Source organism: Oryctolagus cuniculus, chromosome 17 (assembly GCF_964237555.1).
Source record: "Oryctolagus cuniculus chromosome 17, mOryCun1.1, whole genome shotgun sequence".
In the NCBI taxonomy this organism is placed as follows: domain Eukaryota; kingdom Metazoa; phylum Chordata; class Mammalia; order Lagomorpha; family Leporidae; genus Oryctolagus; species Oryctolagus cuniculus.
Genome location: NC_091448.1, coordinates 6618557 through 6646513, shown reverse-complemented (window position 1 = coordinate 6646513; position 27957 = coordinate 6618557). Strand labels below are relative to the sequence as shown.

The 27957-nt window shown below is 58.5% G+C and overlaps 1 protein-coding gene across 2 annotated transcripts in view; it reads right to left on the bottom strand.

The window, feature by feature from the left end:
• Nucleotides 1-27957, bottom strand: part of SDK2 (sidekick cell adhesion molecule 2) — a 237523-nt gene that overhangs the window by 43938 nt on the left and 165628 nt on the right. For both annotated transcript variants that reach the window (XM_051825916.2, XM_070060373.1), the window contains exons 10-21: nucleotides 27545-27661; nucleotides 26103-26270; nucleotides 25243-25345; nucleotides 17043-17219; nucleotides 16625-16761; nucleotides 15938-16085; nucleotides 13976-14116; nucleotides 12378-12559; nucleotides 11827-11942; nucleotides 1307-1502; nucleotides 1018-1116; nucleotides 438-629 (exon numbers count right to left, since the gene is read on the bottom strand). In XM_051825916.2, coding sequence (XP_051681876.2) covers nucleotides 438-629; nucleotides 1018-1116; nucleotides 1307-1502; nucleotides 11827-11942; nucleotides 12378-12559; nucleotides 13976-14116; nucleotides 15938-16085; nucleotides 16625-16761; nucleotides 17043-17219; nucleotides 25243-25345; nucleotides 26103-26270; nucleotides 27545-27661 — 1776 coding nt within the window. The remainder of the gene's footprint in view (nucleotides 1-437; nucleotides 630-1017; nucleotides 1117-1306; nucleotides 1503-11826; nucleotides 11943-12377; nucleotides 12560-13975; nucleotides 14117-15937; nucleotides 16086-16624; nucleotides 16762-17042; nucleotides 17220-25242; nucleotides 25346-26102; nucleotides 26271-27544; nucleotides 27662-27957) is intronic.

Here is a 27957-nt window from a genome sequence, read left to right as displayed (position 1 = left end):
GACACGGGTGGGGAAATGGAGACAGGGTGACAGCCTCGTCTTGCTCGGGGGCACAGAGCTGGGCAGGTACAGTGCTGGGATCAGACCCCGGCTCCCTCTCTGTGTCTGGCCCAAGACTGCTCCTGCCACCTGCTGCCACCTCCCTGAGCGACCCATTTGGACTTCCGGTACCAGTGAGCATTGTTCCAGATACCACGGGAGGCTGTGGTGGACCGGGGTGGGGGAGGGAGGGGACGCTGAGATGCGATGGGGCTGGGGGAGGAAGCTGCAGTGAGCCCACCGAGTCTTCGCCCAGAGACCTGGAGTCGTGGGGAGGACCCGGGGCCAGCGAGGGCCCGAAGGGTAGAAAGCCAACATCCCTGACCACAAGGCCTCAGCCACAGGCTGCTGAGGGGCACAGCAGAGGCCAGCAGTCCTGTGCTGAGAGCGGCACCCACCTGGAGGCACCCCCGAGGAGATGGTGGAGGCGGACACCTGGCCCTGGCCCTTGGCAGTCATGGCAGCCACCTCGATGGTGTAGGTGGTGAGCGCGGTGAGGCCCGTGACGCGGTACTCCAGGGTCACGTTGGGCAGGTAGTGGGTCACGCGGGTGTTGGTTCGGTTGTATTCCTCCCAGGAGATCCGGTACCCTGGGGAGAACACCCCAGCAGTGGAGTGAGCTTGGCTGGGACCATGAGTTAGCCTTGACCCTCGCCCTACTTCTCACTTTTTCACTTGGTCAACAGAGTCACAAAGGCCGGGGGAGGTGTGGGGGGGTCACTGCTGAAGCCGGGGCCACAGGCGTCACCTCCATGGGACACCGACTTGGTGTGGGGAGTGCAGGGGAGAGCCAGGCACCCTGGCCGGAGACCATGGGATGTGGCACAGAGCAGAGGGGCTGCAGGCCTCCCCAGTGCCGTGTGCTAGAACGAGGGGGCTGGCCGGGGGGTTGCATGGCACTAAATGAAGACAGGGGGATGGGCCAGCTGACGCACCTGTCCCCGTCCCACCCTGGTGCAGGGACACCGCGACACCTACCTGTGAGGATGCCATTCTTCTCTCCTGGCTCCTGCCAGCTGACCTTTAGCGAGGTGTCCAGGATGTCACTGAAGCTCAGGTGTCCCACAGGGCCGGGCACTGTACCCCAAAAGGACCCCCCACCCCACCCGATGCCAGTTAAAGCCTCAGAGAAAGAGAGAGAGAGACCACCGTCTGCAAGGCAGCCCACGGCCACCCAGGGATGCCCGGGCCCAGGAGCCAAGACCAGGGCCGCCTCTGCCTGCAGCGCCGGCCAGCCGGCCGTGGGTGGGGGCTGGGCGATGCCTACCATCCTCGTGGGTGCGCACCAGCTGGGGGGTGCTGCGGGGCCCGTCTCCGGGGGTGGTGAAACACAGCACGGAGGTGAAGTAGTCAGTGAACTTCTTCAGGCCGGACACGAAGCCCATGTGGATGCTGTCTTGAAAGTTGGGCCGGACGGTCACCATGGTAACCTCCTCTTCCTGCTCCGGCTCCCAGGCGATCAGCTGGGGGAGAAGCCAGTGAGAATGTTCCAGAAGAGGCCAAGCTGTTTCCTACAGGCTCCTCCCAGAGAAGGGAGAGGCAGGGCAGGCGACACACAGTCCCTCCTGGTGACCCTTCCATGTAAGAACGGTGCTGGGTGCATCCCATGAGCCAGCGCTTACCAAACTCTTCTCACAGAGACCCGGGGAGGGAGGCATTTTAGTAGGACCAGCTACAAAGTTGCAGGTCCATGCAAACTGGAAATAGAAGGCCTTTCTCTTTGTTCAACAGCTGTTCAGAATGTCAAGGGGTGAGCCTCTGACCCCGTGGTTAGGAGGCCCACGTCCCACTTGGGGTCAAGTGCCAGCTCTGCCTCCCGACCCCAGCATCCCGATAACATGCACCCTGGGAGGCAGCAGTGATGGCTCATGGGAGATCTGGACCGAGATCCCGGCTCCTGGCTTCAACCCCGGCCAGGGGGCTGGTGCAGGCATTCGGGGAAGGAACCAGCTGATGCGGAGTTCTCTCTCTGTCTCTCAAAGTTAAAATAAAAAATAAAACCAAGATACTAGCAGTGGAGCGTCTAACCAGGCTCAGGGCCCTGCCAAGTACAGGGTCCTAGACGACGCCACAGGCTGTACGCTCATTAGGCTGGCCCTGTATCTCAGGGAGGAGTTAACGGAGGCTTAGAGAGGCTGAGTGATTACTCCACGCCACACAGCTAAGGGGAAGACGAGGTTCTCAGAGTTGGGCCCTGAGGCGTGCACACCTGTCTCTGTACCGGCTGGGTGGCCTCGCCTGGAGTTCTCCCAGGGTCACTTCCTATGGGGCCAGGAAGTTGAGCAGGTGGGTAACTTGTATCCCCTTACACTCATTGCCAGAGTTAGGATTCTGATCCTAAAATACCACCTAGTGGGTGGGCGAGGGCAAGAACCCCCCACCCGGAAATTCGTCCCCTCCTCTCTCACCTCGCACACTGCTCCCACCTGGGGGGCTGAGCCCCCTGCTCTCTCACCTCCTGCTCCTGTCTCCTGGGTCCTGCATCTGTCGCCAACAATGACAGCTGGCCTCATTTATCTGAAGTTGATTAACCAGCAATTAATGGTGAAAAGCAACACTTGATGCGTTTCAATAAGCGTGGGTATTTATAGTTGTAAAACAATAGCACCCCTATGTTTCCTGATTAACTCCCGTCTGTAACAATGCTTAATCTTCTCCTTGTGGTGGCCGTGTGTTTATAAAGGATGTTTTGAAATTTAATTGGTATTGTGAAAAGATAGCCTATAGCAAGTTAATTAGACACTAATTAGACCCTAAAAAATACTAATCAGAAATACTAAGTGGCATTTAATAAGTATGTTAAATATCCTCCTTATTTTGCTTATCTTGTTTCACAGCAATTAAATTGCGCAACTTCTTTGGAGTAGATTAAGAAACAAGTTTAATGTTTTCATTTCATTTAATTAATGTAAATTTGAATTAATTATGCCGTTAGAATTAATTGTGTGGTGTGTTCCCAAGCAAGTGTAAAATATGGGTAAATATTACGCTATCTGGCTTAGGCCAATGACAATCACTACTTTTTTTTTAAAGATTTCATTTGTTTACAAATGAGAGAGAGGCAGAGAGAGAGAGAGAGAGAGAGAGAAAAGGAGAGAAAGTTCTCCATCTGCTGGTTCACTCCCCAAATGGCTTCAACGGCCAGAGCTGTGCTGATCTGAAGCCAGGAACTAGGAGCTTCTTCCGGGTCTCCCACATGGGTGCAGGGGCCCAAGGGCCTGGGCCATCTTCCACTGCTTTCCCAGGCCATAGCAGAGAGCGGGATCAGAAGTGGAGCAGCCGGGACTAGAACTGGTGCCCACATGGGATGCCGGCGCTGCAGGTGGTGACTTTACCCACTATACCACAGGGCCAGCCCCACTGTTTTTTTTTTTTTTTTTTTTTTTTTTTTAAATATGGAAAAAGGGTGTCTTGAGAGGTGCTTTAAAACAGTGGCACCAGGCCTTGCCCAGACACAGGGCCTGGAAGGACATATCTGGGGCAATGGAAGGGTGGCTGACCTCAGCATCCCACGGTACAAGATGGTGGCAGGGCAATGGCTTCCCATGGCTGCCTCAAATGATTTAGGATGGGATGTGAGCTACCTGTACTTTCCCAGCTGTGTGGGAAGAGGAGGGAGCTTAGGAATAAGAAGCCTGAGAGAGAGAGCAAGAGAGCGAGCGAGCGAGCGAGAGAGAATACTGCCTTTAGCATGTCTTATTGCCCTACAAGAGCTGGACTGCGGGCAGGCTTAGACGGCCTCATGAGCCCAGTGAACACACACAGGCCCCTCCCCACATGGGCGTGGGGTGAGCCCCGCCCTGGCCACTCCCACCTGATGGCCACATCGTGGACTGGGTAGGAAATCACTGTCCTGTGCGGTCACCAAGAAGAAAACGAGGTGCTGGGAGGTGGAGCAGTTTATGCGTGGCCCGCCAGGAGCTGGCTCCAGATCTCTGGGCTGTGAGGTCACGGATGACCCCTCTGCTTCCCCGAAGGCACACACAGTGTGAAGTTAGGGCTTCCCCGCGATGCCCCTGTGCCTTCTCGTTAGTAGGCATCACTGTTGATTACCTTAGAAGGTCGCTGGTCTCGGATTCTAAGCGGACTGGGCTCCCTAGAGGCTGAGGTTTATGAAAGAGAAGGAGCACCATACGCAGGTTCGACTCCCCCTGAGACAGTGGAGGCCCAGGGAGGTGAGCCCCAAACCTTGTCACTTGCTGTGTGACCCTGGGCAAGCCACTGGGCCTCGGGCTATCCCGGGGAGCAGGGATCGCAACCCGGCTGGCCTCAGAGGGAAGCCTCTTACCCCAGTGCCGGCAGCACAGCCAGAGGTGAGAAAGGTGTGCAGAATTACTATCCCCCAGCTACTGCAGTGGGAAACAGGAGCTTTGTCTCTCTCTCCTTCCCCACCTCTGTTTGCCTCTGCAAGGGTTCACATAGAACACCTTGGACAAGCTAGGTAAGCAATCAACAGCAGTGTTAGGTGACGGGGGAAGGTTCTGGGGGTTAAGTGGAGGAGAACCAGGCAGCCAGGGGATGGGAGTGTGATGCAGGTTGTGCGCTGTTACTTATTTATTACACTGCTTTCCTTTCAACTCATGTAAATACACGTCCTATTTAAGACGAAAATGAAAAGATGTAGACGATACATCTACAGCCCTAATGGGATTTGGCAGGGGTAAAAAAAATTATGTACACATTTACCCTTTCACCCAACAATCTCATTGTGAAGAATCTATTCAAAAGCCATTGTGAAAATACAAAAAGATGTGCGTACAAAGCCATCCCCTGAAAAAGCCGGTTACAGGAACAGGCTGGAAGCGACCCAGATGCCACCGGGAGGAGGCTGGCTGGCTAAGCCACGGGAGACCCGCGAGATGAATTATGATATGGGTGAGAACATGGAGCAAGGATCTCTGGGCACCCTCAAGTGTTGTTAAAGGACAGCAAGATGGAGAAAGTGTAGAAAGCTCCATTCATCAGAGACAGACAGGATACACTTATTTATGTGCACAAACCGGCTTGTAGAACCGGGAAAAACAAACAAGCAACACGGGCTGCGGGAAACAGGCTGCAGGTGCCCTTTTTTCGGGATTTTCCTTGCAGATCTGTCTTGGGAGCTGTGTACATAGTCTCTGTAATTACAGGACAAAATTAAATAAAAAAAAAATCAATCCCTAAACATTGAAAACAGGATGAAGAAAACGAACCCAATCGTGCGGTGAGCTGTGGCAAAATTACACGGAGAGAAAATACTTCAAAGACTTTGGAGCGCACTAACAGGCAGTTCACCCGCAGCGGGACAGACCCCAGGCATCAGACGGACTGCAAGCAGTCCACGGCAGCCGCCTGCGATGTCACCCATCTGAACCTGGAGTGCGTCCTGATGGGACGGAGGAGGGGGGTGACCACGCTGGGGGTGCGGGAAGGGTGTTCTTAGTACGGAGAAGAGAGATGAGACAAAAAGACCAAGGAAGCTTGCAGTCTTGAGCTGTAACTATCGGAATGTCTTTTGTCTTTATAAAATAGTATTTCTTGGACCAGGATTGTGGTAGAGCAAGTTGGGCCACCGCCTGTAATGCTGGCATCCCCTAGGGCGCTGTTTCGAGTCCTGGCTGCTCTACTTCTGACCCAGTTCCCTGCTCATGTGCCTGGGAAAGCAGCAGGAGTCTCCGGGCCCTGCCACCCAGGTGGAAGATCGTGGTTCCTTGCTTTGGCTTGGCCCAGCCCTGGCCATTGCAGGCATCTGGGGAGTGAACCAGCAAATGGAAGATCTCTCTCTATCTCTCTGTCTCTCCCTCTCTCTGTAATTGTACCTTTCAAATAAAAAAATAAATCTTTAAAAATGATAATAATAGGGGCCGGTGCTGTGGCATGCAGGCTAAGTTACTGCCCGCAGCGCCGGCATCCCATATGGGTGCTGGTTTGAGTCCTGGCTGCTCCATTTCTTTTTTTTTTTTTTTTTTTTTTTTGACAGGCAGAGTGGACAGTGAGACAGAGAGACAGAGAGACAGGTCTTCCTTTGCCGTTGGTTCACCCTCCAATGGCCGCCGCGGCCGGTGCACCGCGCTGATCCGATGGCAGGAGCCAGGTACTTCTCCTGGTCTCCCATGGGGTGCAGGGCCCAAGCACTTGGGCCATCCTCCACTGCACTCCCTGGCCACAGCAGAGAGCTGGCCTGGAAGGGGGGCAACCGGGACAGAATCCGGCGCCCCGACCGGGACTAGAACCCGGTGTGCCGGCGCCGCAAGGCGGAGGATTAGCCTAGTGAGCCGCGGCGCCGGCCCGGCTGCTCCATTTCTGACCCGGCTCCCTGCTAATGTTCCCAGGAAAGCAGCAGAAGATGGTCCAAGTGCTTGGGCCCCTGCACCCATGTGGGAGACCCGGAAGAAGCTCCTGGATTCAGAATGGCCCAGCTTTAGCCGTTGTAGCCACTGGGGGAATGAACTAGTGGGCAGATCTCTCTCTCTCTCTCTCTCTCTCTCTGCCTCTGCTTCTTCCTCTCTGTAACTCTGCCTTTCAAGTAAAACAAATAAATCTTTACGGCCGGCGCCGCGGCTCACTAGGCTAATCCTCCACCTAGCAGCGCCGGCACACCGGGTTCTAGTCCCGGTTGGGTCGCCGGATTCTGTCCTGGTTGCCCCTCTTCCAGGCCAGCTCTCTGCTGTGGCCAGGGAGTGCAGTGGAGGATGGCCCAAGTGCTTGGGCCCTGCACCCCATGGGAGACCAGGAGAAGCACCTGGCTCCTGCCATCGGATCAGCGCGGTGCGCCGGCCTCGGCGGCCATTGGGGGGTGAACCAGTGGCAAAGGAAGACCTTTCTCTCTGTCTCTCTCTCTCACTGTCCACTCTGCCTGTCAAAAAAAAAAAATCTTAAAAAAAATGATAATAAGATTTCTGAGCTGCCCAATAATGGGGTGCAGAAACAACCACCGTTCCTGGCATAAGGAGTCCAGAGAGGCCAGACTGTGCCCACTATCACTGCCTACCAGGAGGAACGAGGACTCCAAACGGAACGGCCGATCCCAGGCACCGTGCAGTAGACATACAGCCTGGGACATCTCGTCATGGGCCATGCTCCCAGGACTGAACGTGAAGCAGGAACGATGGCTTAATTTAGCATCACTAAGGAAGTTGAGGGCTGGCCCTGTGGCGCAGCAGGTTAAGCCGCTGCCTGCGATGCCGGCATCCCACAGGAGCGCTGGTTTGAGTCCCGGCTGCTCCGCTTCTGATCCGGCTCCCTGCTAATGCACCTGGAAGTCAGTGGAGGATGGCCCAAGTACCTGGAGACCCTCATGGAATTCCTGGCTCCTGGCTACGGTCTGGCCCAGCCATTTGGGAAGTGAGCCCATGGTTGAAGATTCATTCTCTCTCTTTCTTTCTGTAACTCTGCCTTTCAAGTCAATAAATAAATCTTAAAAAAAAATTTAGAGACTTGAAATTCATTAGATACGTTAACAAATCCTTAAGTGCACAGTAATAGTGGCAAAACACAACCAGAACAAAGCGTCACCACCCTTCCTCCCCACATCACCGAGTTCCCCTGGCAACTCGGAAAGTCCCAAGGAGCCAACTCTTTTTGTACTAAAAATTGCCAAGTCATGGAAAAGAACTGAGCGTTTACGCTGCTTTTCCTGGCTAACCTGGGACACCAAAGTTGATAAAGGGAAATTTGTTTTGTTTTGGTTTTTAAAAGCATCTCAGCTAATCAAGGCGAAATGACAGTCTTCGCCCATCACCGTTTGCAACCCCTATGGCGAGCACAGATCACACAAGGATTGCTGGTGGCAGCCGACACCACAGGAAGAGTGAGAGCCAGACGTGGCTCCTCCTGATGGAGACGCACAGCACCATCCAGGAAGCGATAGTTTGAAAAAAAAAAAAAAAAAAAAAAAACAACAACAACAAAAAACCCACTGGACTTGATCGCCCCTAGTTCTAGGTTCCAATTAACTGCAAACGCAGCGTTCACAGCGATGTGTTAAATAACCCCATGGGGATGCAATCAGAAAAGCCAGACACTGGAACATTCTAAAGAGGGATGACTAAGCTCCCTCGCCAAATAAATCACAAGGAAAAAGGAGAGAGGAAGAGACGGGGAACCTGCAGATCAACCAAGACCTCACAAAACCCCAGCGGTGGCGACTCTGTGGACTTCATTTAGATCCCGGGGCCGACAAACCGAGAAAGAGAAATTACGCGGCGATCCAGAAAATTCTAAGGCTGACGGGAAATCGAAGGAGGCTAAAGGGACTGCTGATATTTTTAGGCCTGATCCTGATAATGCGCTTATTGTGGTTTAGTTTTAAGAAGAGACCTTATCTATCACACTGTTCAATGCAGACGCATTTATGGGATCAGCTCCGGAATGTTCCACGGGAGAGGCAGAGGGTCGGGGACAGACGGGTGTGTTTGTGAGCCGCGGATAAAGCTGCTGTTCACTATGGTCCTGCCTGCACCTTGGCAGATATCTGAAAATTCTCAGAGTTAAAAGCCGAAGGGGCTGGCGCTGTGGCACAGTGGGTTAAGCCACCACTGGCAACGCCAGCATCCCATAGTAGCGCTGGTTTGAGTCCCGGCTGCTCGGCCCCCTGTGAAGGCACTCGGGTTAGCAGCAGAAGGTGCCTGGGCCCCAGCCACCCATGTGGGAGACATGGGCAGAGCTCCAGGCTCCTGGCTTGGGCCTGGCCCAGCCCTGGCTGTTGCGGCCTTTTAGGGAGAGAGCCGGCAGACGGGAGATCTCTGGCTCTGTTTCTCCCTCTCTCTGTCACTCTGCCTTTCAAATAGATAAACCTTTTTAAAACATGGTGAAAAATGCCCATTCTCATTGGCGATAAACAAGGGCCCAGCCACTGCTGCTTTCCAAAGAAGCAAGGGAACTGTTTTTTATTGATTCGTACTGAAGAAAATCAGAATCCGATTATTAGTTTACAATTAAAACTGTACTTTGATCCTTTTCTTTTACAAATATTTTTCATTTATTTGAGAAGTGGAGAGAGAGAGAAAGAGAGAGAAGTGATTCCATCCACTGGCCCATTCCCCAGATGCTGGTGGGCTGGGGATGGAACCAGGAGCCAGGTACCAAGCCCAAGCCCAGGTCTCCCACATGAGTGGCAGGAACCTAATTACCTGAGACAACGCCACTGCCTCCCAGGGTCTGAATTAGCAGGGCGTTGAGTCAGGAGTCGGAGCTGGCAGATGAACCCAGGTGCCCCCGGTGTGGGATGCCGGCGTCTTAACCACGGGGCTGAACACCTGCTCCGTTTTCTGTTTAACGTACGAACCAATGCCAAGAACCGTTTGACCTTGCACAAGTGACTGCCCTTTGCTGCCTCGGTTTCTTCGTCTGTAAAATGGGTGCTGACAGGGCTCATGCAGCTTGCACGAGAGGGGAATATGCACGAGGCATTCAGCGTGCTGCCTGGCACCTGGAAGGAGCCCCCGTGAGGGTGAGCGCCTCTCACTCTTCCACCTGCGCATGCGCTCAGAGCACCTGCAAAGCCCGCCCCTGCTGACCTGTAAGCAGGAGCTCAGGGGTGTGGGCCAACAACTGCCGCTGGGGGTCAGGGGACCCTCCACAGCCTCCTCTTGCTCTGGCTCCCGTGGGCCCTTGCCCTAACTTTCCTCACCACTGGCTGGCGGTCCTGGACCTGGAGGGGAGGGGTGGGGGCGTTCGCCTTAGAAGTCTGTAGCTTGGCTCTCCCATATGCACAGCAAAACTTGTGCTCATAATTGCAGCAAGCAGCTAACCGTCTCCAGCTCAGCTCTGCTCCTCGGGCAGCACTGGCCTCCCGCTTCCCTCCCCTGCCTGCCCCCAGAGTCCCAATTAGGCGGCTTTCCTATGTAGCTAGCACGCCGCGCATTCAGCTGCGGCACCACACCCTGGACAGCTCATCCAACCCTGGGTCCTCCACCTTCCTTCCGGGAGCCCGAGGGCTGCGGCCAGGGTGGATCGGGCCCTGGACCTCCCCTCCCTCGCTTGCAACATCAGCAGAAAATTCCCTGCACCCGTCCATCTCAGTCCCTTCTGTCTGACCTCCCCACCGAGCGGGAATCCCGGCCGAGGCCGCAACTTCTAGAACTGATCTTGGCTGTGCCAACACAGGGCGGAGGGTGCAAGACCCGTGCTGGCTGGGTCAGCCATCATCTCGGGGTTGACAGAAGCCCGGGCTTACACCGACAGCCTGCAGCTTTCTGGCGCCTTCAGAGCTGACTTCACGGCCACACACCCCTCAAATGCTGTACCCCTTCCCCCCGTCTACAGGGAGCAGATGGCAACCGGCCCCTGCCCTAAGCAGCTGGGGACAGGCCCCGCCCCTTGAACCACACAACACGTGAGCCGTCTTCAGCTCCCTTGCGGGAGGGCAGGCGTGATGCTCCTGGTGGGATAAGAGACCCAAGCCTGGGTCTGACTTCTAAGGCATCGTCCCGTGATGGCTAACTCACTGCCACTGCTGCTGCTACTGTTAGTACTTATTATGGGCTGTCTTGTGTTCTAGCAACATCCACACGGGCAAGTTTTACGGCCCGGGACCCTGGAATGGATCATACTTGGAGAGGGCCATTAAAGAGGTTCTTAAAGCTAAAGGAGGGGACTGGCGCTATGGCATAGTGGGCTAAGCCTCTGCCTGCAGTGCCGGCATCCCATGTGGGTGCCGCTTCGGGTCCCGGCTGTTCCACCTCCAATCCAGCTCTATGCTGTGGCCTGGGAAAGCAGTAGAAGATGGCCCAAGTCCTTGGGCCCCTGCACCCACGTGAGGGACCCAGAAGAGTCTCCTGGCTTCAGATCGGCGCAGCTCCGACTGTTGAGGCCAATTGGGGAGTGAACCAGTGGATGGAAGACCTCTCTCTCTCTCTCTCTGCCTCTGTCTATAACTCTACCTCTCAGATAAATACATATTAAAAAAAAAAAGCCAAATGAGGTTGGGAGGGTGGGAGCCAATCCAAATGACCGATGTCCTCACGGAGAGAGAGGCCCTCCGCACTGGGACGCACACAGAGAGCAGAAGGCATGGGGCACGAGGCAGATCTACAGCCAGGGAGAGGGGCGGCGGGGGTCGCCAAGGTGCCGGCGCCTTGACCTTGGGCCCGTAGCCCCAGAACGGTGAGACAGTCAAAGCGTGTGTGAGCCGCCCAATCTACAGAACTTCCTTGTGGCATCTGGGCCAACCCCTGTCACCCCTGCCACTACTAAAATCCTTCTCCGAGTCCTCGCTCTGCTGAAGACATTGTGAGCATGGTCTCACTTCACCAGAGGACAGGGCTCATCACCCAATTCGCAAACGAGGACAGTTTTTTTAAAGCTCCTTGGAGCACAAAGTGTCCAGTGCAAATTCACTAAAGACCCACAAAGCTGACACTGAACTTGTCCAGGAAAACAGCGGAGGGCAAGCAGGGATTTCAACCCCTCTGTCCCAGTTCTAATTCTGCAACCTCAACCACGCCCTCTGGGGGGGTCAAGGGCAGCCCAAGGACACCTCCCCCATCAGGATGCCCGTGACGGCCAGCACCTCGAATGCTGGGTTTTGCAGATGAGGCTGTGGCTACAGCTGGGTGTTCCCGAGCCTGAAATAAACCCACGCCCCGGTGTCCATCAGAATGGCCCCCTGCACTGGGTCTCTGTCCGGGTGGTACCCACCCACCCACAGCCTGAACGTGGCCTTGGAGAAAGCCTGTGTGGCCTTCCCCTTCATCACAGGTCCTGTGTGTGCCGGAGGGCCTCCTTCCTGTCCCTGTCCCTGCCCCCCTGTCCCCCAGCCTCCCTGACTCGCAGCCATTCTCCTAAGGCAAAGATGGGTTCCGGTACCTTGTAGCCCTGGTTGATGCCGTTGATGAACTGGGGACTGGGGGCGTTCCAGGTGAAGCGGATGGTCGTGGAGTTGGTGGCTTCTGCGTGCACGTTCCCCGGGGGGACCGTGGGAACTGGAGACGGAGAGACGGGAAGGGGGGTGGGCCCGGTCAGTAGAGAAACACAGATAGGGGTCTGCAGACCATGCTTTGCCCACCCCCCTCAACTCCTCCCTCTCTGCTGAGACCCAAGACTCCTTCTTGGGTTCGTCTGGGTGCAGTACGTAAAAGTGATGGATAGGAAAAAGGCCCTGGGAGTGGCTTCCGGTGGAGCTCTCCATGGGCGCTGTTTGGTGATCCGGTTCCTGGGGCACTCAGGAGCAGGTCCCTGTGTCCCAGCCCAGCCTCCTCCAGGGGGCCGGGTGCAGGGTGGGGACTGCACCACCAAGGGCGAGAGTGGGGGCCTGGTTAGGCTGAGTCTCTCGGGACTGTGCAGTGTCTGACCCAACAGGTGCAAGGGAGCTGGGAGCAAGGAAGCGCCTGCCCCGCCAAGGCCACGGTCTCACCCACCTCCCTGCAGCGTCCACTCGGTGACCTTGCTGCTGTAGACGCCCAGCCCCGCGCTGTTGTATGCGGCCACTTCGATCTCGTAGTTGGTCCAGATGATGAGGTCTTCCAGCAGCAGGTTGTTGATGTCAGCATCCGTGATGTTCTTAAACTGGTACCCGACCGGCAGCCCGGCCAGGCAGTACCTGAGCGGGAGAAGACGGGGCTGCGTCTCGGATGCTGAGTCCACTGCCTCGGCCCCCCGCGCGCCCAGGAACCTGTCCGGAGCAGGGCTGTCTGCTGGAACGTCCCGTGATGCCAGCAGTGTCCCACCCCTGGCTGTCCAGTCGGGCAGCCGCTGGCACGGGGGCTGCTGAGCCCCACAGCACGCGCAGTGCAGGTGAAGCACCGAGCGTGAGCTGAGGTACTTTATCCAACGGCCACGGGTGCTAGTGGTTAGAGGCTGGGTGGCACAGGTCCAGGGGATGCGTCATTTTGACGGGGAGGGGGCTGCGAGTGTGGGGGGGAGAGCCCACGGGTCTCAGCCTTTGAACAGTCCCCACGCTCGGCTCGTTTTCCCTCCCAGTCTGGTTTAGTGGCGCTGTCTTGGGACAGTCACTTAGGTGGGGTCGGGTGACCTGAGCTACCCTAGGTAGAAAAAGAGCCTCTGATGATAGAGCAATGGGGTCCAAACAGGCAAACCCTGGAGGTTCAGGGGGGGACGGGGGACGCCCAGGAGAACCGTGTGGACACACTGCACAGCCTGGAGAGAGACAGGTCCCAGATACACCCCCCGGCTGCCGGAACCTCAGTGAGCATCGCACACGGCTCCTTCCAGCACAGGGTCCACCTGCGGCTGCGGTTCCAGGCGCTGCACTTTGGGGAGCACGGCCCTCGGGGATGAGCCGCAAACCCAGCACGGGATGAGCTGAGCACGGAGCGTCAAGTCTGGGGCAGTCCCGCACGGTGAGGGCGTCCGAGCAGGGACAAGACCCCGGGAGCTGTCCAGCCTGGCGCGGCCAGAATTCAGCGTCCTTGAGCATCCTCCGGGCCTCCAAATAACACACCGCTCGCCTTCTTTTGGGAAGAGCGCGTCTTCCGTGCATCTCAGTTCCCTTAACGGTGCTCCCACAGGTCGCTGGAGAGCCACCCTCAGTCCAGTGGACAAATGGACGACAGGGTCTCCCGGCTGTGGTTTGTAGGTAGCACCTGCCGGGCACTTCTCCACTTGTGGTCCTTCTTCAAAGAAACCGGCCTCTGATGGCTGCCACGGGGTGGCGGCTTCCTCCTTCTCCCGATTCCCAGCAGCTCCCCCTCCGTCAGCCCTGCTGACACGCCGCAGGCTGGCCTGCACACACGGCTTTGCAGCCTCTACACTGTATCCCTTCTCCGATGCATTCCTGCTGTTTCCAAGGTACTTGCTGCTGGAAGTCCTGCCGCATGGCTAACCTAAGTCTTTCCTACCACAACGTAGGCATTTTCTGGTGCCTGGTCCTTGTTAGGTGGGAAGGACTGGCCGTGGACTCGCACTGCTCTCTGGCCCACTCGGCCCACTCCCCCTCCTGCGCCACCCCTTTCCCCCGGGGAACCGGCTCCCCTGCCGTCATGAGGGGGACGCCTACCTGATGATGTAGCCCTTGAGCAGCCCGTTCTGGTGGCTCTCGGGCGGCGGCTGCCACTGGATCATGATGGACTGGTTGGTCCGGCCGCTGGCGATGACGTTCTGTGGAGGAGCCGTGGGGGGCTCCTCGGGGAGGGAGATCCTGGATGGGAAAACACCAGGAGTGGGCGGGTCTTTGGCTCCCGATCTCAGGCAAACATGGAGCCCTGCCCTGCCTGACTCTGGGAGGTTCTGCACAATTGCTGTGTGTTTCTGGGCAAGGCCCTGACACTCTCTGGGCGTTTGTCTAATAAAGCTCCACGTGCCGGCCTTACACAACTGGAGGCGGCGCCCCGGGCATATTTCTGGTGCATCTGAGGAGCGTGGGCCTGGGTTTCCCGTTTCCAAAGAAGCTGTGGCTGGAGCTGATGAGGTCACATTCAAGAGGCAGAAAGAGACACAGTGGGGCTCCAGATGGGGACGGGGCTGGAGCTGGGAGCGCCTCCCAGGCCTCCCGGGCGAGTGGCAGGAACCTAGCTGGTTGAGCCATCACCCCTACCTGTCAGGGTCTGCATTAGCAGCAAGCTGGGATCAGGGTCCGGAGGCGGGAATCAAACCCAGACGCCTGGATGTGGGGGCCGGGGATGTCTTAACCCCAGACTGAATGCCGGGCCCTGCTGAAATGTTTCGGCCGTGGGAGAGTTAGGCAGTCTCACGTCCCAGGTGCAAACAGGTGGTGCACCTCAGGCAGGCCCTACGTCCGACCGGCTGAGCCCCAGGCTGGGGTGGGCACGCGGCGTGTGGGGAGCAGCCAAGGGCACCGGCCCGCCCCCTGCAGGCAAGCGCTGCGACACTTCCCCTCGGGTGTCGCCAGGGGGCGCAGTGTTCCGCCTACGCGTATTTTTCATGCCGCCGACAGGTATCCATCAGAAGCAAAATTAATTATTTTTGATGGATGCCCTTCCCTTTCTGTTTATTTTTCTGATTCTTGCTTTCTGATGGATGGCTTTCCGAAAACACACACGGCTCACTCCCATGTTTGCGAAGGCTCAAGGGGGGCACCCGGAGCCCTCCTCATAGTGACTCGGGCCGTCAGGGAGATGAGTCAGCACCATGGGTCCCGGCACAGCAAGTCAAACACACTGGAATGGCGACAAAACCACAAGGATTGATCTAAGCCCCGGTCTCTTCCTACGCACTGAAGGGAGTCTTTTAAAAAGCCAACGGCACGTGAGGTCGGCGTTGTGGCGCGGTGGGTGAAGCCGCCGCCTGCGATGCCAGCAGGCCACCGTGCAGCACTGGTGCAAGTCCTGGCTGCTCGCCTCCCAGGGTAGCTCCCTGCTATGGTGCCTGGGAAGGCAGCGGAAGACGGCTCACGTCCAGGGGCCCCTGCTACCCACGTGGGAAAGCTGGATGAAGCTCCTGGCCCCTGGCCTTAGCCTGACCCAGCCCTGGTTGTTACAGCCACTTGGGGAGTGAACCAGCAGGTGGATGATTCTCTCTCTCTCCCTCCCTCCCTCCCTCCCTCCTCCTGTCACTCTGCCTTTGAACAAATAAATAAGTCTTAAAAAGAAAAACAGCTATGGCCACGTGATTTGCGTTGCGGTCAGCCCAGCCACTGGCCTCACCCCTGCCTTCCCATGACCCGTGGAGTAGGGGGTGTAGAATGCAGGTCCGACTCCAGGGGGTGCCACCTGGTGATGCTTTACAACCAAACACCTGCTGTTTTCATCTAACAATGAGGGTGGCCTGAGGGGCTGCAGGGTAGAATGAGCTGTGTCTTTGAACTTGCGTGGGCCACAGTCCCGCGGTGGGGGGGGGGGGGCGGGATGAGGGGTGAGTGGTTAGTGGTTGGAGGATTCGGTCAGCCAGGCTCCGTGCACGGCACCACCCCCGTTGTCACCTCATTTAACCCTTACGTTGTCTCTAAGGGGGGACAGCACTACTATTCCCATTCCACAGAGGCAAAGACTGAGGCCCTCACCTCTCCGTGTCCCTGCTGAACTGGCCTTTCCCCACGTCGTTGACGGCACACAGACGGAACTGGTAGGAGCGAGCGGGAACCAGGCCCTTGACGGTGACCGAGGTGGCTTCGGGGTCCACGCTGGCCAGGAGTACAGCCCAGGGGGCGTCTGTAGGGCAGAGGTGGGCATCCCTGCTGCTTACCCTCTGCTCTCAGCAGGGCTGCAGCTCGGTGGGCGCGGCTGCAGGGTGAGTGCCTGCCCCGCCCCGCCCCGCCCACACATCATTTTCCTGGGTCCTCTTGGCCCAAGGGACCCTGGGGGCTGGGAAGGGGGCACTGGGAGGAAGCAAAGGCTCATGGGCACTGAGAGCCTTCATCCCCCCTCCCCCCCCATGGATGAGCTTGGGGCAAAGAGCATTGAAACCGTCATCCACCTTGCACCTGCTGACTTTGGGCTTCTCAGCTTAAGGATTCAGAGAATGGAAACACAAAGGGAGGTCACAGCTCTGAGGCGGCTGCCGTGCCAGGCCCACGTCCAGCTGTCCCGAGGGCCTGCCACCGGCAGAGGCCAGTGTTCCATCCACAGAGGGGGCTGAGGCTGCCAGAGGGCAGCACTGACTCCCGGGCCTCGCGTCCCGGGTGCTCACTCCCAAGCGTGCACCTGCCCGGCTGCAGTGGGGGTGCAGGCGGACAAGGGGCCACACTCACTGTTCTCCGACATCTCCAGGACGTAGCGGAGTAGGGGGCTGTTGCCATCGAAGGGCTTGGTCCACGTCAGGTTCACCGCCCGCCTCTCCGCCGTGCTGAGGGTGGCCACAGGGTGCTCGGGGGCATGCGGCAGCTGCCTGCAGGCGAGACACGTGTGCAGGGGCTGCCCGAGCGGTGTGTGCTCAGGTGGGCTGGGGCCCACCCCACCATGGCCCCTCATCTCATGCTCATGGGGACCGCAGGCCACCCACTGGGAGACTCGTCCTGTTGGAGTTGGAGTCCACCTGTCTGAAGCCAGCTCAGACCCCTGCACTTGACACGGGGCCTAACCGAGCTGGCGTGCAGGGCCTGGTGGCTGATGAAAGGGGACAGCGTTGCCTTCGAGACTTCTCCCAGGCCCCCAGAGGTCCACCCTTACCTGACCCGCAGGTGGGCACCACGAGAGTCGTTGCCCCCGGCCGAGAGCACCCGGCAGGTGTAGGTGCCGATGTCCCCGGACCAGGTCTGCGAGATGTGCAGGGAGCCGTTTCTGTCCAGGCGGATTCGGGGGTTGCCTTCCGTGGCTAGCGTGGTCCCGTCCTTTTCCCAGACGTACCTGCAAGTCAGAAGCACCAATCAGAGCAGGGGACAGGGAACGGGGCCCGGGCATCCACCATTCCCTCGGCAGGACACCGCGTCCGGCAGTTGGCACATGGAGTCATTACTGCTCATTTGCGGCTGCAGCCTAGCTCAGCGTCGGCCAAAGCATCATTGTTTTTGGCCGGAAGCCAGCGCAAAAAGTGTCCTTTGTCCGAAGGGCCGAGAAGATTACAGCGGGAAATGAACGAGGGTTTTCCACTCATTCAGACTACGTTTTGGAATTAGGTTTATGAGCGCGATCATTAGATCGATGCATCACTGTGACAAATTGACTCCAGTGTCCAAAAAATCGCTTTAGCTCCGGTCAGTCCCGACGGAGGGGCCTTGACAATGAGAAATATCTTCTCCATTGGCTGTTGTTGAAGAAATGCAGCCGTTATCACCGGCACCCACACAGCCCCAGGGAAGGCTAGCCTGCCATCCCGGCACCAGGACCACAGGGTGACGGACATGCCACAGGTGACTCCGGTCACGGGTGGCGGGGGAGGGGGCGGCCAGGGCAGGGGCCTACGCCACAACAATGGGCTCCCAGGATTGTTGGGGTCTGGAGAAGGCAACATCATTAGGGAGAGGGAGTGTGCGATCTTTTCAACTAGTTTTTTTTTTTTTTTTTAAAGCAAGCCAATAGAGAAGTGGAAAGTGCAGATAAGAGAAAGAATAAAGGACAAAACGGGAGGAGAAGAAACGCAGGCAGGAGGAAGCCTCCGGGTGCACCTGCCTCCCCCAACCCGTCCCCCTGCCGCCCAGGCCCTCGGTGGAGGCAGATCCCAGCTCCTCGCTGGTGGCGCGCCACTTCCGTTCAGAGACCTCGGGCACGTCTCTGCCTTGCCGCGCTCGGCCTCCTCATCTCTAACACGAGGAGGACGAGGCCTCCTGCTTCCCAGGGCTGCTGTCTGGACCGCGGGAGCAAACCCTTCGTGTCTGAAACACGGGGAGGGGCCAGCATTTTGATTGATGGAGCTTATTTACATAAACGATGTCTTCAGATCCGTCGCTCGAGCTTTTTAAAGGTTTTTTTTTTTCCCATTCATCACAATTCCATTTATTCTTTTTATTTAAAAGGAAAAGTTTTTTTCTTTTTATTATTTAAGAGAGTGACACACACGCGCACGTGCGTGTGCACACACACACACATACACACACGCACACAGAGAGAGAGAGGGAGAGAAAGAGAGAGATCTTCTATCCACTGGTTCACTTCCCAAGTGCCCGCACCAGCCAGGCACTGAGAATTCAACTCAGTTTTCCCTTGTGGGGGGCTGGGACCTAACCACAGGGCCATCACCACTGCCCCCGGGTCTGCACTGGCAGGAAGCCGGAGCCAGGAGGCGGAGCAGGGACTCACACCCAGGCACTCCCATTGGGACACGGGCATCCTAGTTGGCATCTTAACCACTGGGCCAACCCACGCCCCATACTCTCTTTGTTCAGATTTATTTTATTTATCTGAAGGGCACAGTGATGCGGGGGGGGGGGTGGAGAGAGAGCAAGGGATCTTTGATCTGCTGCTTCATTCCCCGCGTGGACGCCAGCGGCCTGGAGCTCCACTCTGGTCTCCCACGTGGGTGCAGGGACCTGAGCACTTGGGGCATCTCCCTCTGCCTCCCCAGGCGCATCCACAGGGAGCTGGGTCAGAAGTGGAGTAGTGGGGGCTCGAGCCGGCGCTCTGATACGGGAAGCCAGCGTTCCACCTGGCGGCTTAGCCTGCGGCACCACGCCAGGCCCCATCCATTCTTGTTAAGGGGACTTCACTGTGGTTCACGTCAGGTGCACGGCGCCCTGGAACTTCACTGCCTCCTAATGTTACGTATCTGGGTCACCTCCTTGGTTTCTTCTGTGTCCTTTTTTATTTTTTAAAAGATGCATTTATTTTACTTGAAAGTTGTAGTTACAGAAAGGGAGAGGCAGAGAGAGAGAGAGAGAGAGAGAGAGCGAGCAAGCACGTGCTTCCATGCACTGGTTCACTGGAGCTGGGCCAGTCTGAAGCCAGGAGCTTCTTCTGGGTCTCCCATGTGGGTGCAGGGGCCCAGGGACTTGGGTCATCCTCCACTGCTCTCCCAGGTGCATCAGCAGGGAGCTGGATTGGAAGTGGAGCAGCCGGGACTCAAACTGGCGCCCGTATGGGATGCTGGTGCTGCAAGCTGGAGCTTTAACCTGCAGCGCCACAGCGCTGGCCTGTGAGCCAATTTCTAAAACTTCTGATGCGTATTTACCCATCACCAGCAGGGGGCAGTGTAATCCAGGTCTCTCTCTGGGACAAGTCAGCCCTGCCAAGACTTAGGGGTGCACAGAATTTTACTTAATAGCAAATCTGGCTGCACCCAGGGAACGACCTATTCGAGTAGATATTGTTTCAGGGCACAGTGCTCTGGGAAGTGGGTAGCATTGCGGATTCGTGCCCTAACAGCTGAACTCCAATCTACGCAGCAGTTACTCGGATTCTAATCAGACACACGGGGATAGACGAACAAGCTAACGACACTGTGAGGAAGCAGCTAGCCAGATCCAGAACGCGGGATCAGCATACGATGGCCCACCGGCTGTAAATAAAGTTTTATTGGGACACAGACGCGTCCATCGGTTTACACATTGTCTGTGGCTGCTTTTGCATTATGGAAGCAGGACCGGGTCCCTGCGGAAATGACCAATGGCTTCCACTCTCCCCCTGGCCCTTTACAGAAGCCGTTCGCTGGGGGGGCGTCTGGGTGAGCAGCTGAGATGCTCCTCCCGCACAGGCCCCAGTCCTGGCTTCCCATCCAGGGCAGCTTCCTGCACAGCCGGGAGGCAGCAGGCGCTGGCTTCCAGGGCTGGTCCCCGCCTCCCTCGCAAAGGCCACCCTTGACTCCCAGCGTCCCGGCTCTTGCGGGCCTCGGGGAAGTGAACCAATTGGGAGGGGGGGATTTCTCTTTCTTTCTCTCTGCATCTCAAATAAGGAAGACAAATATGACTTAATAAAAAAAAACAAAGAAATAGTTTGGGGACCTCTGTCCCGTCGAACCTGGTTTCTCCAACAACTCAATGCTTGAAAACAAAGCAAAAAGAAAACAAAAAGGAGTGTTTTCAACAAAGCGTGCTGGGACAACTGGCCAGCCACACAGAGTCCAGACAACACAGACCTAAACCCTTTACAAAAATTAACTCAAGACTCCAATGCAAAAGGCAAAGCGACAGAACTCCTAGAAGGTAACGGAGAATGGCGGTGACCGAGGGCTCCTGAGAACCTTCCAGACGCAACACCAAAGGCCTGGGCCAGATTTCATTAAAATCAACGACGTCCGCTCTTTGATAAGGCACTGCCAGGAGAGTAAACAGAGAAGCCGCAGGCTGGGGGACATCTCTGCCAGAGAGACATCTGATAAGGCCTGGCTGTCCGGAATTTAGGAAGAACTCCTAGAACCCAACCAGAAGCAAGCAACCACCTGACGGCAGAGTCCCCGAGAGAGAGCTCACCCACGCAGGTACGCAGACGCCAAGAGGCTCCTGGGGGGTGGCCCGGGTCCCAGTCACCCGGGCAAGGCAAATCGCAGCCAGGCACTGCTGCCCAGTGGTCAGCACGGCCCAGATCCAGAGCAGCCGGCACCCAGCGTGGTCAGGGGACGCCCTCGCCCCGCTGTGGCCAACTGCGATTGTGCCACCTCCTTGGAAGGCATTCTTTTTTTTTTTTTTTTTTTGACAGGCAGAGTGGACAGTGAGACAGAGACAGAGAGAAAGGTCTTCCTTTGCCATTGGTTCACCCTCCAATGGCCGCTGTGGCCAGCGCGTTGCGGCCGGCGCACCGTGCTGATCCGATGGCAGGAGCCAGGTGCTTCTCCTGGTCTCCCATGGGGTGCAGGGCCCAAGCACTTGGGCCATCCTCCACTGCACTCCCTGGCCATAGAAGAGAGCTGGCCTGGAAGGGGGGCAACCGGGACAGAATCCGGCATCCCATCCCGACCGGGACTAGAACCCGGTGTGCCGGCACCACAAGGCAGAGAATTAGCCTAGTGAGCCGCGGCGCTGGCCCTGGAAGGCAGTCTTGATGGATTCTTACATAATCAAACATACTCACCAGTATTTTTCGTAAAAAAAAGTTTAAAAAATGAGTCTATTCAACCCAAAGTAGAAGATACTAAAGTAATGTAACCTATATGATCATTATTTTTCTAATAAACACTTATTTATTTGAAAGGCACAGTTATATAGAGATAGGCGGAGGCACACATAGAGAGGTCTACCATCTGCTGGTTCACTCTCCAAATGGTCACGACAGCCGGGACTGGTCCAGGCTGAAGCCAAGGGGCCCAGAACTCCATCCGGGTCCCCTGTATGGGCAGCACAGGCCCGAGTACCCGGGCATCCTTGGCTGCCTCCCAGGCACATTAGCAGAGAGCTGGATCGGAAGTGGAGCAGCCTGGATGCTGGTCTTGCAGGCAGAGGCTTGGCCTGCTGCCCCACAAGGCCAGCCCTACAGGTAACTGAGTATTAAACAATTTTGATGGGTGGTCTCCAGGGGTCTTCTTGGCTTTATTTAACACTAGACAGTCCACAGAAAATCAAGGGCGTGCAGCAGGGGCTGGCACTGTGGCACAGCAAGGTAAAGACGCCACCTGCGATGCCGGCATCCCATATGGGCGCCAGTTCAAGTCCCGGCTGCTCCTCTTCCCATCCAGCTCTCTGCTATGGCCTGGGAAAAGCAGTGGAGGATGGCCCAAGTATTTGGGCCCCTGCAACCCACGTGGGAGACCAGGAAGAAGCTCCTAGCTCCTGGCTGTTGTGGCCATCCTAGGCTGGATCAGAAGGCGAGCAGCCGGGACCCGAACTGGCACCCATATGGATGTCGACGCTGTAGGCGGAGGCTTAACCTACTATGCCACAGCGCCAGCCCCAACCTTTCTTTTCTTTTATAGGAGTAAATACCCTTAGGATGGTTCTTAACGTTAGTGAAACCTGAGACATAACCCGAAGGGTCAGCAGTAGGGAAGTGGTGACACCCGCTGTTCAGCCACACAGGGGCGACTGGGTCACCGTGTGCCGAGCCTGCACACTCACTGGCGTGCAAAGAGCGCCACGGGCAGACTCGGAGTAAGAAACCGGCTTTCTAGGTTTCCTTTCCCAGGGCCCCCGCTAGCATCGCAAGGATCTCTCGCGCAGAGCAACGCTTCATTCTGCTTTTTCTCTCTTTTGCCCGTTCTGCTCATCTGCATTTTCTACGTTTTCCTCCTAAAACAGAACGGGTTCCTCGTTTAAGAAAATAGAAACGTTCACTCCTCTTAGTAACGGCCAGAGGTGAACTGCTCAGCCGCACCCAGACCTCAGCCCTTCCTTCTGCCCCACTTCGGAGGCTGTGCGCCAGCACCCGCACCCCCACCCGCTCGGGCCCAGCACCCGCACCTCCTCGGGCCCAGCACCCGCACCCCCTTGGGCCCAGCACCCCCACCCGCTCGGGCCCAGCACCCGCACCCCCTTGGGCCCAGCACCCCACACCCCCTCGGACCCAGCACCCATACCCGCTCGGGCCCAGCACCCACGCCCGCTCGGGCCCAGCACCCACGCCGGCTCGGGCCCAGCACCCGCGCCCCCTCGGGCCCAGCACCCGCGCCCCCTCTGGCCCAGCACCCGCATCCGCTCGGGCCCAGCACCCGCACCCGCTCGGGCCCAGCACCCGCACCCCCTCGGGCCCAGCACCCGCACCCCCTCGGGCCCAGCACCCCCACCTGCTTGGACCCAGCACCCGCACCCCCTCGGGCCCAGCACCCGCACTCGCTTGGGCCCAGCACCCCCACCCGCTCGGGCCCAGCACCCCCACCTGCTAGGGCCCAGCACCCGCACCCCCTGGGGCCCAGCACCCGCACCCGCTCGGGCCCAGCACCCACACCCCCTGGGGCCCAGCACCCGCCACCACGGCTGCCTCCCAGGGTCTGCACTAGCAGGAAGCGGGGCTCTGGAGCTGGAGCCACAGCGGGGACCCGGACCCCGGAGCTGGGATGTGGCGGGGTGGGGAGGGGGGTCCTGACTGCTCCATTAAGTGCCCTCTGCACCTGCCCCGCTCCCAGCCCCAGGCAGGTTACGAGATTCAGGTCCACTAGGAGGTTCAGGTCCTTCCAGAGGGAAGCCCTTGTGACAGAGCTCTCAGGCCCGGGGAAGCCTCAGACCCTCCGGGGACCTCTGCACACTCTGTGGCCTGGGTCCCCTTCCCGACCTTGAGCGTGACCTCCAGGAGGGGGAGGCAGTAGGGAAGCCCCTGCCTGCAGCCCTTGGAAGAAGCCTGGGATGGAAGAAGCACCGTGGCCTTGGGCATGGACTTTGCCAATTCTGGGGCGCAAGGGACTAATTCTGCTCTGTGCCCCACTGCGTGGCTGACTCGGGTCTCAGGCAGGACCCTTCCTGGAGGCTGTGTCAGGGACCCCCCAACCCCCGTAGGTCCCCGGGGGTCCCTCGAGCCCCTCTGCTCCTCAAGAACTGTCCAGAGAAGAAATAAAACTCACGTCTTTTCCAAAAAAGCAGATGACGTTTTTATAAATAAAACACCCATTTAAGGTGTTAGGGAATTTATTTAGCTTTTTGTTATTGTGTTACTTTTCAGCCTACAAAGGCTAAACATCTAGCAGCTACGTGACGTATGGGTCTGAGACGCACGGAGGTGTTCTGGCAGGTTCCCCCTGAGGACGTGTTTAGGGTTGGTGTATTTTATAACACATTTTTTCAGAAAAATCGAATGAACCCAGGAATAAGCCTGTTCTAGGGCTCAGGTGCTGACGACTGCTCTCTATGCTTAATGAGGCGTTTTCCAGTGCAGTCACTGAGAACCAATCAAAAGTCAAAGGACCCCGAGGCCCACCTTGGCTCCGGCGGTCTCATATGGTGGAGGGAGGTGGGGTGGGCAAAGACTGTCATGTGCCCAGTGACCACCAGATGGCGCCCCAGGACGCAGCTGCCTCGGGGAGCAGAGGGCAGGCCAGGTACCCCAGGGGTGGCGGGGCTGCTCTGTCCGGTGCCGCTTATAGTAGAGCCAAGAGCGCCAGGAATACTCACTTCCAGGAAGCAGCCTGGGGATAGAACGAGTGGCGGGCAGCAGCTGCTGCCTGGGAGTGGGGGTGGGGTGGGGAGGGTCCTGCTGCCCCCCCACCCCGTGCTCCTCCTGGCCTCTCCAGGGGCTCCCAGCGCCTCTCCTGGGGGCCACCTCCTGCCCTGGCCCTGTGGCTGCTCCTGGGTCCGCCACGTTAAACTGAGCCAAGAAGCCCGCAAGGGGGCTTCAGTGAACTGATCCAGCCAGGGGGCAGCCTCGGGTGGGTGGGATGGGGGAGGCTGGCGGTGATGTCCGGGCCTACGGAGCAACCAGAGCCTCCCCACCCCCTCCCCTCCCTCCTCCTGCTACCCTCCTTCCTCCTCCCCGCCTCGCCTCCTCCCTCTGTTTCTTGGTCTCCCTTCCCCTATTCCTGCCTCAGCTCAGTTCCTGGAGTTCACGCTCCCCGGGCATTTATTATTTATTTTCTAAATCATTTAACACTTAAACAATTTTTCATTTTGTATGAAAGATGCACACACACACATACACACATATGGAGAGAGACAGACAAGAGAGAGAGAGACTGCCACCCATTGGTTCATTCCCCAAATGCCTACAACAGCCAGGGCTGGGCCAGGACACGCACCAGGAGCCAAGGACTCACCCCTGGCCTCCCGCGTGGGTGCAGGGACCCCAGTACTTGAGCCAGCACCTGCTGCAGGGAGCTGGAATCGGATCCAAGCCCTCCCACACAGGCGCGGGTGTCTGAGTGCTGCCCGCACGCCCGCCCCTGCCCCAGGGAGCGTAGCCAACAGTGTCTTCTGTATCTCAGCCCCGGGCTCAGCCCCGCAGACGGTTCCTCAAGGCTGAGGCTGGCCTCCTAGGCCCCACTCGGCCCCACGGGACTGACACCTGCCCAGCTACCAGCTGCCCCCAAAAGCTCCCAGCCACCCCCCCACCCCGTATGAGGGCCACAGCCGAGCCGAGCCGGTACCTGATGGCCACGCGGGGGTCGTGGGTCACGCCGCACACCATGGAGGCCTGGGTGCCCTTGATGACGCTCTGGTCCTGGGGAGGCCTGGTGATGCGCGTCCGGGCTGGAAGACAGGGCGGGCCCAGCGTGCTGAGGAGGGGCGGGCCCAGAGTCCCAGGCAGGCTGCAGGTGTGTGGGACACACAGCCGTCTCGGGTGACCCCAGGGCTGCGTGCGGGTGGGAGAAGGCAGACGCAGGCAGTGGGCGGGTCCCAGACAGGGGGCTGGCCTCGGACTATAGCTCATGCTCACGATGCAGGCTCACTGGGTGCTGCCCGCCAGTGACTGGGAGGGACGGGGCTCTGAGGACTCCATGGCCGGCTGAGTGGCCACAGGCCCTGCTGCCTCCTGTTCCGGTGCTGCAGCCCCCAGCCACCCTGGGCTTGGGACAGGTGGCCACGAGCGGCTGGGCCGGGGGCGTGGATCGCGAGGCAGAAGGGGGGTCGGCCAACTAGCAGCCAGGGGCTGTCTGGGTAAACAAAGCCACTGGAACCCGGCCATGCCGGGGCTCCGTGCCGTCCACGGCTGTCTCCTCCACGCGATGGGAGTCAGTGGCGTGGCCAGGACAGTGGCAGAGTGGCCCCAAAACCTAACATACCCGGTTTCTGCCCCAAAGTTATGAAGACAGCCATCCCATCAGCTCGCTAGTCTCGCCGTGGCCAAGTGTGCCACAGACTCTTGCTCACGTGGCCCTGCTGGTGGAGAGGCCCCCTCCCTGGTCCCTGGCCTCTGAATTCAGCTGTCACTGTCCCTCCCCCGAGAAGGGCCCTGGGCAGGGCAGAGGCACATGGGGGGTGCAGGCAGTGGGGGGCTCACACTCACCCCATACGACCAGGTCGGCCGAGGCTTCGTCGACCCCCCGTGAGTTGGTGGCTAAGCAGGTGTAGGTGCCGGCATCGGAGATGTGCGTGGGGCTCACCAGCAGGCTGCCCGACTCCAGCAGCGTGAAACGGGGCAGCTGCACGGAGCCGCTGGCCAGGATGCGCTCCCCTGGGGGCGACACGGGGGCGGGGCTCAGCCTGCAGCCCCCTGGCCACCCAGGAGGCACAGCCCACCCCTCCCCTGGCCACGTCAGAGCGGGTGGTCTCAGGCGGGCTCCCAGCTCCGGAGATCCTCGGGTGGCTTCGGAGCAGGGGCATGGATGGCCGCGCTGGGGTGGGGGCTGAGCCCAGAGGGGTTTCTGGCTTGGGCACGTGGGCTCAGGGTGGCAGAGAGGGCAAGTGCAGCCCAGAGCTCCCGCCGCTGTCCCCACCGTGCTGGCTGTCCTTGGCCAGAGAAGGCCACGCGCTGTCTCCTGGGGGCAGAGGGAGGCATGGCCCTCAGGACGAGGGGGCGGTGGGGTGGAGAGAGGAGCGGGCGCCCCGCCCATAGCCCTGGCCCGGTTGTGGCCCGGGTGAGAGCAAGGGCGAGAGCGAGAGAGAGGAGAGAGCGCTCACAGGTGCAGGAGGGGCCCAGCAGTGCAGGCTCCTATGACTGTATTTGTTTTAACAAAGCTCCTTGTACAGCCGGGCTGTGCCGGGGCATCTGCAGGTGCGTGTGTCCGTTTGCATGTGTGGTACACAGTGAGCGTGTGTGTGGGGGGCTGGGCGTGCCGACATTCACCAAGCACCCACTATGTGCCAAACCATTCCAGGACCTGGGAAGCCAGCTGTGGTCAAAGGTCAGAGCCCTAACCTTGTGGGAGGCGGGCAGGGAGGCGGGCAGGGAGGCTGATGAATGTGCAGGCCCCAGGGTCACCGAGGACGGAGGGGGTGGGTGGGCGGGGCGGCCCTGGGGAGGAGGAGCCTCAGAGCAGAGGCTTCCGGCATGCGTGTGCACAGGAGGGCAGGAGAGCCAGTGCGGGCAGGTGGAGTGGAGGCGGCAGGGGGCGTGGGCTTTGTCTAATCCTGTGCAAGGCACTGGGGTGAGGGACGGCTCCTACCCTCATTGCCACCACCGGCACCAGCAGGATGGCATCAGTCTGTCGCTCACCGGGCTTCCCTGCTGCCCAGGCCCTGGCCACCCTGAGAAATGCATACTGCTGTCCAGTTTACCGGTGGGGAGCCCACAGCTCCGACTGAGTTAAAAACCCGCTCAGGGCTGCGGGCCTCGGCAGATGCAGGGCTGGGCCCCAACCCAGTGCTATCAGTCTGAGATAGCACGGTCTTGGCTCGCGCAGTGGACGACCTTTACAACCGGACACAGGGCCCTCCACCGGGCTGCTTTGAGAACTTGGCTCTGAACTTCACACAGCCATACCTCCAAAAAAATTTCGTCCCCTTTACCTTTCTGCCAGGTGATGGCCGGCCTGGGAGCTCCCGAGGTCTCGCACGCCAGCACCACCGACATGCCGTCGGTCACCGTGCTGTCCAGGGGGCCCCTGGTGATGTTGGGGGCGATGCCTGCGGACAGACAGCGGAGCCTCTGAGCCACACCCTGGGAGTCAGGGCCAACCCTCTTCCTGCGGGAAGCAGGTGTCGGGAAGAAGCCAGTATGAGGGCTCCCGGGGGAAGGAGCCCGCTGACGCCAATCCCCACCCCGGCCGGGCAGGTCGCATGGAAGGGGTTCATCCTCCACTGACTACAAAACCAACACGCAGCTGCTGGAAGGAATACACACGTGTGGCTGCAGAGACAGCACCACCTGCTCTGGCCCCACCGCCTGGGTTTGTGCTCCCTCCCCTAACCCCAGCTCCTGT